An 11,719-nucleotide genomic window follows, 5' to 3' on the forward strand; every position below is an offset into this window, starting at 1 on the left:
ACTTAAAACAGCAGCAGCATTGTCCCCGAGAAGGGAGAGGACTGTTAGAAGAGGCCTCTGGACAGTGACAGGCCATTAGAAGAGGCCTCTGGACAGTGACAGGCCAGGGCCTCCCCATTCTCTAAAGAGACCTGTTCATTTTTCCTCATATAAAACTGAGGTTTATTCTTTTATTTATTGCATGCTGTATATTGGGTGTGTGTGGGTGTGTTAGTTGCCCTTAAGTGCACTTGTGAGGTCGGAGGAATGGAACCCTCAGTTATTTCCCCCACCTCCATATTCTGAGACAGGATGTTTCATATAGAACCTGGAGCTTGATGTTCCAGCTAGGCTAACTAGCTGTCCAGCAGTGCCTGACACCCCCAAAATACCTCTGAGCTCCGTCTAGCACTAAGGTTACAGTCTGTTTCCATAGCCAGCTTTTTTGGTATGGGTGCAGAGGAGACAATTTTAGGTCATCACACTTGTACGGCGAGCACTTCACCCTCAGCCTCCAGACTGAGCAGAAATCATTTTACCTTCCTCCTCAGAGAAGGGAGGAAGGGAAGATGGGGTGAGAAATGTGTTTTGCTTCCCACAGTTTGAAACCTGGGTGTGATAGTTCACATCTGTAATCTCAATACTGAAAGGTAGAAGGGTGTTGTGAATCTAAGATCAGTGTGGTACAATGTTGAGTTCAGCAGAAAGTGAGACAGCCTGTTTTGTTTTGTCTTAAAACTATCTGGGCACTCAAGGAAGCATTGACTGAGGTAAATCTCCGAATTTCAGACTAGCCTGGTTTACATGTTTACATAATAAGCCTTCCAGAGTTATAGAGTGAGACCCTGCCTCGAAAAAAAAAGTTGATGCTTCAGCATTACATACAAAACAAGCAACAAGCACTAGTAAATTTATAAAGTCATAGAACTTTAGTATATACTTTTGTGAACTAGTGATTATAAAGGTCAGAAAACAGTCCCTTCTTAACTCCTGTGCGCTTTACTGCCCCAGCAGGCCAGTTAGTCTGTACCCATGATTACCTGTGAGATTAAGAAGGCAGGTGGAGTAGAGCCCAAAGCCTGGATTAAGCCTTGGTTCTGCTGTTTCCTGGTTTTACTCTGTTCTTCATTTATTAACTGAGTATGAGGATTGAGTGAATTAATTTATGTAGAACATTTACATCAACATTTGGCATGGATCATTGTATCCATTCTTATCTGGAAGTAGTGCATTATCCCTGTCCTTATGGAGTATAAGGTGTGTGTAAACTATAGCAGTTGATGTGTTTAGGTATGCTTGGTTGGCAAAAGAATTGGGGATGGTAGTCAAGGAAATTAAGTATAATTTACAAGGACATTTTGTTAGGCTTTTTTTTTTTGGTCAACGATTGGGTAAATCATAAATGCTGCTTACTCTGCTTCCCTTTCTCCTCTCCTCACCCACTCTGGCCCCTTTTGTAGTAGTCCTCATGGCTGAGCTTTCCCAAGTGCTGGGGTTGCAGGCATAAGTCACATCTGCCTTTACCAATTGTCATTCTACCTGGGGTTCTTGTTATCTTATAGTTTAAAAGTTTGGCGAGTGAGCCAAAAACCACTGTGCCAGTTTGAGTGATGTGGAGAACAGGAAAGTGGAGACTGTTTTAGACACAAGAAACAACCTGATTATACATTCTTAACTTTCGCTCCCCCACTGTCCATTTCTTTTTCCTTGAACCTCACAGAAGTATTGAGTTAGTTTACTGGGGAGGGTAAAATTAGGGTGTAGGTTTCTGACCCATAAATAGCATCTGGTCCTACCTATTGCTTAGTACTCTTAAGTGGAGTAGAATACTTTTTACCTGCTACTTATTGGTACAGTGAGCCCAGGGCCTTTTGTTGTTGTTCTAGGTCATTTGTATTTCTGGGGAATTTTGCTTGGAGACAAGGTCTGTATCGCAGGCTGACTGGATTCCTGTTACTCTAGCCTCTTCCCTCTGCTGTGTGTGAAACTAGGGATTGAACGTCAGGGCTTCCTGAATGCAAGCACTATGCCAGCTGAGCCATATCTTCAGCCTCCAAATAAAACTTTTTGAGAAAAGCTTTACACTAGATTAAAATTTTTCTCAGATTTAATCCCTGGTACCAACTCTTGGAAAGAGTGTGTCTCTTTTGCCACCTAAAAACATCCAGGGGGTAGAAGAGAAGGGGGCGTGTGTTGAGAGAATCATTCTCTTCTTCTGACTTTAGGATAAGCATATTCAGGATCCCTTTGGGGCCATTAGCTTTTCTGGGCACAGAAGGCAAGCACATAGGGAATTGAGGGTTAGCTTAGTTTTTGAGATTGCGATTGCTGGCGGCTTTTTGTTTGTTTGTTTCCACATCTCTGAGGTAAACTTATTTCTTGGCTGGTAGGACCTCTATACCCATGCTCCTCATGGCACCTTAGTCTGCCCAAGCCATGGCAGCCCAGTCCATAAAGTGCCACAGCCAAAGGGTTGGGAAGTCACTTCACATTCCAGGCTGGAGGAGTGGGGAGAGGGTATGAGTATTGCCCCCCCCCCCAACAGACCTTTGCTAGCAAGAAGCCACATGACTCACCTCAACCCTAACTAAATTCTGCCTCCTCTCAGCTCAACACACAATGGACCAGACATGGCAGGGCCATAGGCCACCAGACACACCAGCCACTGCTTAGGTCACAACCTGGCCCCAAACATGGGGCAGCAGAGGTCTCTCCTTATTGGTCCTCAGTGACCCTTATGCCCTCCACACCACACAGCACGGAGGCAAGCCAGAAGCAGCAGCAGTGGCAGGTGGGGAGCGGGCACAGAGGCTAGTGAGCTGCAGCTGGGCCTGGGGCTCCCCTGAAGCAGGGAGCTGCTGATGCGTGCAGCTCTGGGTTGGCCATTAGGTGGGTGTAGTTGACTGTGATACAGGAACTCGGACACCTTTCTGTCCCGATGCTAGCAGATACTTGTCTCTGGCTGCTGCCCGCTCCTTGGCATCAGATAGTGATGGCGTACCCGATGACATAGGCTGGTTTCACCTCACGTGGGTTCCGTTGGTCAGACCAGAAAATGAGCAACCTGTCAAAGAGTGGCTAGATGTTGGCTACCACTGCTGACCCTCAGGGAAGATCTTAATATCCCGTTCTGATCCAGGTAGTAGATACAGATGATGCAGTGCCTGTCGTGGTGGGGGCTGTCAGCATGCCACACGTCCTGGACCTAATGCCTGAGTAACACGCTACCGTGGCCTTTGTGCGCCCATTGAGGACTTAGTTGCTCAGCTGCCCTGCACAGTGGCGGATTACTGTGTCCACATGAGCCATGAGGGCACCATGCTCCTGCAGCCTGGCTTGTGGCCTTCTACCTAGGCAACCTGGTTCCCATGAATGCTGCAGGGTGGGATCACCCTCTGGCTCACTAATTGTCCGTCTCGCAGACTTCAGGGCTTCCACCTCAGCCAGCACAAGGCCACCCAGTGTTGCCCCCAAGAAGTTGTCCTTGATGCAGATACAATTATAGTCCAGGGCCAGGCGCTCGGTGCAGAGGGTTGCACTTCCTCTCTCAGCCTAGCACTTTCTACTGGTAGTGTTGTTGCCACCTCTGTCACAGCCACACCACTTTCCCCCTTGGCTTCCTGGTTCTCTTGCCTGGCCCATGGTTGTTTGCTGGGTAAAGCGGCATCCCCACCATTGTTGGCCCACTTCGGTTTGGGGGCCTCAGGCCTGGCACCCTGGGCCACCAGTTGCTGGCACTCCTTGGTGACCAGCGCAGCAGCGTCTTCACTCTGCAGTGGCCACAGCTCACCACCATCCTGCCCACCAAAGCCCTCCCGAAGGGGGACTGGCAGTGGCTGTGGTTCTGGGGGGTCCCATTGCCAGCCGAGGCCTTACCAGATGATCCTGGACGGTAGTAGAAGGGAAGCAGAGGGCAGGGCAGTTAACTCTCCATCTCCATCCTGGCTCGGCTATGCTCTGACACAGACCCTGGCAACTGAGGGGAGAGAGCCTGATTCGGAGCCTGCAGCTGCCATGGACTGTCCACACCTGCGATGTCTTCCTCCCCTGGGCATGGAGGGCACAGCCTGGGCCCATGGTGCCACCCTCCTCCGCCTTCTCTTCCTCCACTTGATACAGCCACAGGCCGCTTGGCATGTGTGAAACAGAGCAGGCAGCAGGGGCTCCTCTAGTGCCCCGGGGGTGCTCACTGGTCTCCAAGTCCACAGTTGTCCCTTGGAGCTTGAGAAGGGACTGGTGGAGGTAGCAAGCTTTTTCCTTCAGCGCTCCCCCCCCCTCCGCCTGCGCTCCCCACCCACCCACCCAGCATTAGCTTTCTTAAGTGCATTTGAAATCCAGATCAGAATTGGTCCCTTTTAAGGACATACTTAAATTAGAGCTATTCTTCCCTTAGCACAGGGAAGTGAGCGTATGCTACAGTTTGAAGAGGGGAGAAACAAGAAGACAAGCTACTGGGGTGAAGTAATGAACTTTAAAAGGGGGTAGTTTGTGTTTTTGTTTCGTCTGTTGATGTTCTTTGTCCACTAGAGGGTGGTGTTCACTTGAAGAATTAAGATTGTTTCTTGGTAATTAACCGATGTTTTTTGTGGTTGCCTTTTTATGTGAGTTATTTTCATACACAGTGTTTTGACTGCAGAAAGCAGCAATTCTCACTACTTGTTAGTGACTCCAAATCTTATGTAGTACTTTCCGAGTCTTTTTGAAAGGAAAACAGTGATAATTTAAAGTTGCTCTACAAAATTTACCTACTCATATTCAGTTAATTTATTCTTAATAGCCTGTCAGTAATAAGATTATCTTGATTTTTACTGTGTAGGTGATAGCATTTTGTAGCTAAGGAACAGGTGAGAATTGATATTTGTGCTTGAAAGTACAACCCGAATTTGTGAAGGCTCAGTATGGAAAAAGATCTAAGCCGTTCTGTTAGTTACTTTATACTGATGCATGTTGAGATAATATTTATATTGATAGCATGTTCAGATAGGATTTTGAATATAATGGGTTAATAATTGGGTAAAGATATTATTAGAAGTTTATTTTTCACATAAATTACTTTTCTAAGAACATTGAGTTTGTGTGCCTTGTAGCTGGTAGGAGGCACTTGCCTGGTGACCTGAGTTCTGTCCTTGGAACCCACACGGTGGAAGGAAAGAATCAACTTCCACATGTTGTCCCTCTGACTTTCAAAGTAAACAAACTTTGAAATTTTTTGCCAGTCAGATTAAAATTAAAATTGTGCGCTAGTTTTAATTCCAGCACTTGGGAGGCTAAAGTAGGTTGATCTCCGAATTAGAGACCAGCTTGGTCCTACATAAGACCCTGTCTCAAAATGAAACAAAAATATTTTAAAAACTTTGTGTGTGTTGGGAAGGGGTTGTCCGTGTGTCTCAGTATTATACAAATGTAAATTTCATTTCATATGGGCATCTTAAACTTCGCAACTTTTCCACTTATGATTTGAAGTATGACAGGAAAATTGGCACATTTATTTTTCTTTCGCAATTTTACCTATAGATAAAGGTTTTTGTTGTTTTATAAAACAGTCTCACTACATAGCTTTGGCTGACCTAGAGCTCACAAAGATATGTCTGCCTCCCTCTCTCTTCAATGTTGGGATTAAAGGCATGTGCCTGCTTCTGACTCCCAAGTGCACAGATTAAAGATGTGTGCCACTAGAACACTGGAAAAAAATCTTTGAGAGAGAAATAAAAAAGATGTTTCCCTTAATTCCTTAATGAAAAGGTAAAAGCTTTGTTAGAGTGGAGTTGACAGTGCTCTCCCAACTTGCACAAAACCTTTGTTCCCGAGCATATTAGCTGGGCATGGAAGCACAGGCCTGTAACCCCAGAACTTGGAAGTAGAGGCAAGAAAATCTCAAGTTCAAGGTTATCTTATCCTTGGCTACATGAGACCTGGCCCCAAATCACACGGGTATAGGAGTGGGGGAGAAAAAACATTGACAGTGAAAGTTTGTGATTTCAGTAATTTTTTAAGGTATGAAAATTGCTTACATGAATTTTCTGTGCTTGGGAGTCAGAGGCAGGCAAATTTCTGTGAGTTCAAGGTCAGCCTGGTCTACAGAGTAAGTCTCAGAGCATCCAGGGCCTCACACAGAAACCCTGTCTTGAAACAACAAAAACCAAAAAGAGTTTATTTTTGTCATTATATATGTACATCTGTGTGCATGCCTCTGGGTGCCCACAAAGTCCAAAAGAGGGAGTTGGAGCCCTTGGAAATAGTGACAGATGGTTGAGTGCTGGGAATCAAACTCTGGTGTTGTACAAGATCAGCAAGTGCTCTTAACCCTGGAGAGTGCGAAGTCTGCAGGCATACACCGCACACCCCACTAATGCATTCTTTGGGAAGAGTGCCTGACTTAGGGTAGGTAAACATACGATGGCATATGTGTGTATGTGGCATCTGACAAAGATGAAGAGTGATTTGGGAGCTATTTTAGGATCTGGTCTTGGAGGTACCCTTAGTCACTTGTTAGAGCTTTAAATAGCTGCTACTATGTATAATCAGGGAGTGGTGCCTTAGATTTTTGAACCCTGTCCCCTTTTTCCGGCTTCTCTTTTCATGGAAACCTGGGATAAAACAAGGTTGAGGTAGGGCCAAAATAAATGTTACCATCTAGTTCTTTTTCGTTTCTTTGCTCCTACACTGATCTTTACTATTTCTTTTTCCCCCCTCTTAAAGGAAAGGTCAAGCTCTTGTGCTTCCTGGGGAAAGGAATGGTGTGGTTTCTGAAGTGGAAGTATGCCTAGTAGGTTGAGGAATTGTAAGGAAGTTAAATAGGATTGAAGAAAGAGGTTGGGGTGAAGGATAGCTGAAGGGGAATTGGAAAGATAGAATGCAGAAGTCCATTGCAAGGCTTTGACTTTTAAATATGTGTGAAAGGTAGACCCAGGAGGAAGTAAAAGAAAGCAAGGTCGAGGTGTATGATAGATTGTGTTAGTCTGTGATTGAGAGATGGTGGAGGCTTGAGCAGAGGTGAAGGATGGTGAGAAGCAGCATAGTCATGGGTAGACTTCTGGAATCGCCTCTGTCTTTGCTGGACCCTAACCCAGGGCTGTACACATGCTCTTTCTTGCTCTTGAGCATCACCTCAGTGAGACTTGGAAGTTTAAATCAGATTAGGTATTTAGCCTACAGGAGAAGATGGGTCAGTGATGGGTTAACTGACATAGGAAAAAATTGGGAAAGATTAGAAAGTTGAGTTTGGGTTGCTGTGCTACTCCATTTTCTTTCATTGTACTAAAGTGGGTACTTAGAAAAAAAGGAATTTTAGCTCACATTTAGAGGCTTGAAAGTGCAAGGTCAGACAGCGTTTTACTTTCATGAGGACCTTTCTCACTGTATCACGACATGGCAGACAAGCTGGAAGAGAAATGGTCATGTGCAGAAGATGCCGAGCTTGTGGCTTCACTTTATAACAGTCTGCTGTGAGGAGAGCCAGCTTCTTTACCTCCTCCTGCTAGGAAAAATATCATGAAGTTTGAATAGTTTGAGCAAAGGTCAAAAAAGGAAAACTGACTCGAGAGAGATGTTGGCACCACATTTGTGTGGAGGTGAGGGGAGCTGTGCGTGAGTGGAGAGGGTGGCCTTGGTAAAGGGCTCTGGTGGGAAAGGTGAGAAGCCCAGCAGCATGTGGGGACGCGTGCAGATGGCATCGTGGAAACTTAAAAGATGTTTGCCTTCTCATGAAGTGGGAAGCAGAGCATCAGTCTGAAGCAGGGGTGAGGATGGGTATTTTGAGGTTTAATAACCATGGGAAATAATGTGGTATGATTATTGGGGAGCATTAAAGGCTCTTTCACGGAGTGTCAGTTTTAGGCTTATCAGTGTAGATCAGTGCACTCTGCCTTGTATCCTCCATCCCTTACCTCTCTTCCCTTTTAGGTGCCCTAGACATTTTTAATTTTTATTTTGTTTTATTTATTTATTCATTCACTTATTTTATTTTGGCTTTTTGAGACAGTTTGTAGCTTTGGAGCCTGTCCTAGAACTCTCTCTGTAGACCAGGCTGGTTTTGATCTCAGAGATCCACCTGCTTATGTCTCCTGAGTACTGGGATTAAAAGCATGTGCCACCACCACCCCGCTTGCTTCTTGTCTCTCCCTCACTAGGGATTGTACTCTCTAGGTCTGGTTGACGTTTAACTCAGGAGTTCTGCCCGCCTCTGTCTAAGTACTGGGATCCAAGGGTATGCTGTTGCCACCACACCCTGTTTCCTAGACTTGTTCTCATCTCCAGTACTTGATTATAGTTAGCTGTTTGTGTATATAGGTTCCACCAGATGCAGATGGAAAAATCCTATGGGAGGAAAGTGTGTCTTTATTGAACATAAAAGAAATTTTGTCATTGTTGCTTAGTCATAACATTCACATTGTATTGGGCACTGCAAATCATTAAGAGATGGTTTGAATATACAAGATTTCTGTACTTTAAATACCGAACTATTTTATGTAAGAGATTTGAGAATCCAGAGATTTTGATATCCTTAAGTATTCTAGTTGGCTTTTAAATACAAAGAATGATCAATTTATTTAGAAAGGAAGAGTTCAGTGGTTTGGTTTTTAGTAAAGTTTAAAACAAATGGCCTTACTCATTGTAACAATCCTGTGTCATTTTTCTTCTTTTTACATCAATTTTCTGGCTATCCTGGAATTCACTGTGAAGACCAGGCTGGCCTCAAACTTAGAGATCCATTTGCACCTGCCTCCCAAGTACTGGAATTAAAGGCATGCACCACCATGCCTAGTTTAAACAGCCTTTTTAGCATTTATTATTTGGGGAGGGGATTGTGTGTGCCTGTGCATGACATAGTATTTTGGCATGGTTTGGGGGTCAAATAAACAATCTTTTCTTTGAAATTTGTTTGATTAGCTAAATAATGTTTCACTGGGAGATTGTCTAATTAAAAAGGATGAACTTTTAATTTTGGTATCTAGTGAAATGACATTTGTTTCACAAGTGTTTTTTTTTTTGTTGTAGGAAACCCAGCGTTTGCTGGCAGAACCAGTTCCTGGCATTAAAGCAGAACCAGATGAGAGCAACGCCCGTTATTTTCATGTGGTCATTGCTGGCCCCCAAGATTCCCCCTTTGAGGGAGGGACTTTTAAACTTGAACTATTCCTTCCAGAAGAATACCCAATGGCAGCACCTAAAGTACGTTTCATGACCAAAATTTATCATCCTAATGTAGACAAGTTGGGAAGAATATGTTTAGATATTTTGAAAGGTAAGTATTGTTTGTCACCCTATGCTATATTACTGTGTCTTTTCTGTCTTAAGCATTCCATATTTAGAATCTAAACATTGTAATCTCATTTTTTATGCTAACACCAATGTGTGGGAGGGAAGTTTTTCATGCTTTATTATATTATACTGGGCCTGTTACCTTCATAGATAAATGGTCCCCAGCACTGCAGATTCGCACAGTTCTGCTATCAATCCAGGCTTTGTTAAGTGCTCCTAATCCAGATGATCCGTTAGCAAATGATGTAGCCGAGCAGTGGAAGACCAATGAAGCCCAAGCCATAGAAACAGGTACTTCATATTTGCTCTTTATCTGCTTCTGCTTTTCAAAACAAGTCTGTTGCCATTTGATTTTTTTTTTTTTTAATGAGCTCAGTCAGAAATAATCTAGAATAGGTGATTTTGCACTGTGGGTTTAACCACATGGATCTCACAGTGTGCGAAGAGACTAGAGAACTTGCAGCTGTTCTGTACTGTTTAATGGTCCACTTAGAGTACATAGCAGTTTGTAGAGTATGGAATCAACAGACTTCTTCCTGCTGCAGCTACAACAAAGCCAGTGAGGAGCATCATCAGCTGTTCAGAAGGGGAAGCTACAGCAGTGCAGTTCATGTGTTGAATTTTATGAAAGGTTCAGAGCTAGTCTGGTCTAAATAGTGAGAACCTTAGAAAACAATCGCACTGCTTTGGTGATAATACATTCAGGAAATTGATTCTGATCCCGTTTATAGGAGATGCTATGAATTTAGGAGGGTATTTATAGTATAGCATTTCTACAAATTGTGCTTGTTTGCTGTTTATGGTGTTTGGGAAGAAATCTAATAACTAAGTAAACTAACAGTTGCTTATTTGTTTTAATCTACAGCGAGAGCATGGACTAGGCTATATGCCATGAATAATATTTAAGTCGATCAGATCATCGAGTGTACATCACTTCTCCTGTTCTGCCAAGACTCTTCCTTTTTTTGTTTGCATTTAATGGACACAGTCTTAGAAACATTACAGAATAAAAGCCCAGGCATTTTCATCTTTGGTGATTACATGCACATTAGCAAATCTATGTCTTGTCCTGATTCACTGTTGTAAAGCATGAGCAGAGGCTAGGAGTGTCATCCGGGTTGTTGTGAAGTGTTGGAAAGCAGTGACTCTGCTTGGATGTGTTTCCCCATCATGGTTTAAGTACAAAGCACTGTGAGTGAAGGTAGTCGTCAGGGTTAGCTGCCAGGGTGTGGGTGTTTTTATTTTATTTTTTAGGGGGAAAGTTTTATTTTAATTTTATGGTTTCCTTTCTCCCTCCCCCTCTTATGGGATCTAATTGCCATGGTTAAATGCAGCTAACCAGTTTTTTAGAATATGCTCTCTAGCCAAGTCTAACTTTAGACGCTGTAGATGGACAAGCTTGATTGTCTGAACCAAAATGGGAACATTAAATAAACATCACAGCCCTCACTAATAACATTGTGACTTTGCTGTCAAGTGTAGATTCTCTGCCCCATCCCCCCAAAAAGAAGAAGAAGAAGAAAAGCTTGTGACCATTTTGTATGGCTTGTCTGGAAACTTCTGTAAATCTTATGTTTTAGTAAAATATTTTTTGTTATTCTACTTTGCCTTTGTACAGTTTATTTTACTGTGTTTATTTCGCTTTCCCGATGTGACAATCGTATTTAAAATTTAAGCAGATGGAACATTCTGTTTTGGTCTTCTCCATTTGACAAATTGATTGGCAAATGGAGAATTCTACCAGTTTGTTTCATTGATGCAGATTTGTGATAGGATTTTACTGAATGAGTATTTATAAACTGGCTCTGACCATGCATGAAGCATCAATATCTGTCCTTTTTTTTTAAACCTCTAGAAGTTTTAAATAAATGTTTCCTGATTTAATTAGGTGATCATTGGTGTCTTGCCATGCTTGAAAGTTGGGCGTGCCCAACAGTCACAATAAAAATGACAAGTGGATGTCATAGAAGACTCACGTGTCCACGTTTGAGCCTCAGATGGAGGTTATGACTTTTCTCTTGGTTCTTGTCTGGAAACCTGTGTGTATTGTTTGTGCTACTAGGAAGCCAGTTGAGCTTTGTGGAGGCAGTTTTGAGTCTTCTTGCAGATCTAATGAATGAATCCCAATCAACCGGCTTACAGGAGGGTTGTTAGCTCCTCAGTTCCTGTGCGTTGCTTTGAGAATTTTCTCCCCCCCCCCCTTCCTTTTTTCCTTCCTTCCTTTTTTTGTTTTTGAGGGCCTGTTTTTTTCTGTGTAACCTTTACTGTCCCGGAACTCACCATATAGACCAGGCTAGCCTCTGCTAGGATTATAAAGGCCACCATGCCCAGCTATTTCTTTTTATCTTTTAATTAGGTATTAGTAATTATTTTCTTCCCATGTGAAATCATCCTTTTCCACCTTTTTCCACATTGACTTTCTGATTCTTGTTATTTTAAGTCATATCCATTCAAATGCTAACCTTACAACCAGGAATCT

General features: G+C 43.2%; 1 protein-coding gene and 1 pseudogene across 1 annotated transcript in view; one reads left to right on the top strand and one right to left on the bottom strand.

Annotated features, from left to right (window-relative positions):
* Ube2n (ubiquitin conjugating enzyme E2 N) overlaps window positions 1-10,842 on the top strand; it is a 31,305-nt gene extending 20,463 nt beyond the window's left edge. The window contains exons 2-4 of the mRNA XM_038314678.2: window positions 8,977-9,223; window positions 9,391-9,531; window positions 10,106-10,842. Of these exons, the coding sequence (XP_038170606.1) occupies window positions 8,977-9,223; window positions 9,391-9,531; window positions 10,106-10,146 (429 nt within the window). The 3' untranslated portion in view covers window positions 10,147-10,842. The remainder of the gene's footprint in view (window positions 1-8,976; window positions 9,224-9,390; window positions 9,532-10,105) is intronic.
* LOC119803613 lies at window positions 2,865-4,925 on the bottom strand (annotated as a pseudogene).
* Window positions 10,843-11,719: the final 877 nt, after the last annotated feature.

Source organism: Arvicola amphibius, chromosome 17 (assembly GCF_903992535.2).
Source record: "Arvicola amphibius chromosome 17, mArvAmp1.2, whole genome shotgun sequence".
Classification (NCBI taxonomy): domain Eukaryota; kingdom Metazoa; phylum Chordata; class Mammalia; order Rodentia; family Cricetidae; genus Arvicola; species Arvicola amphibius.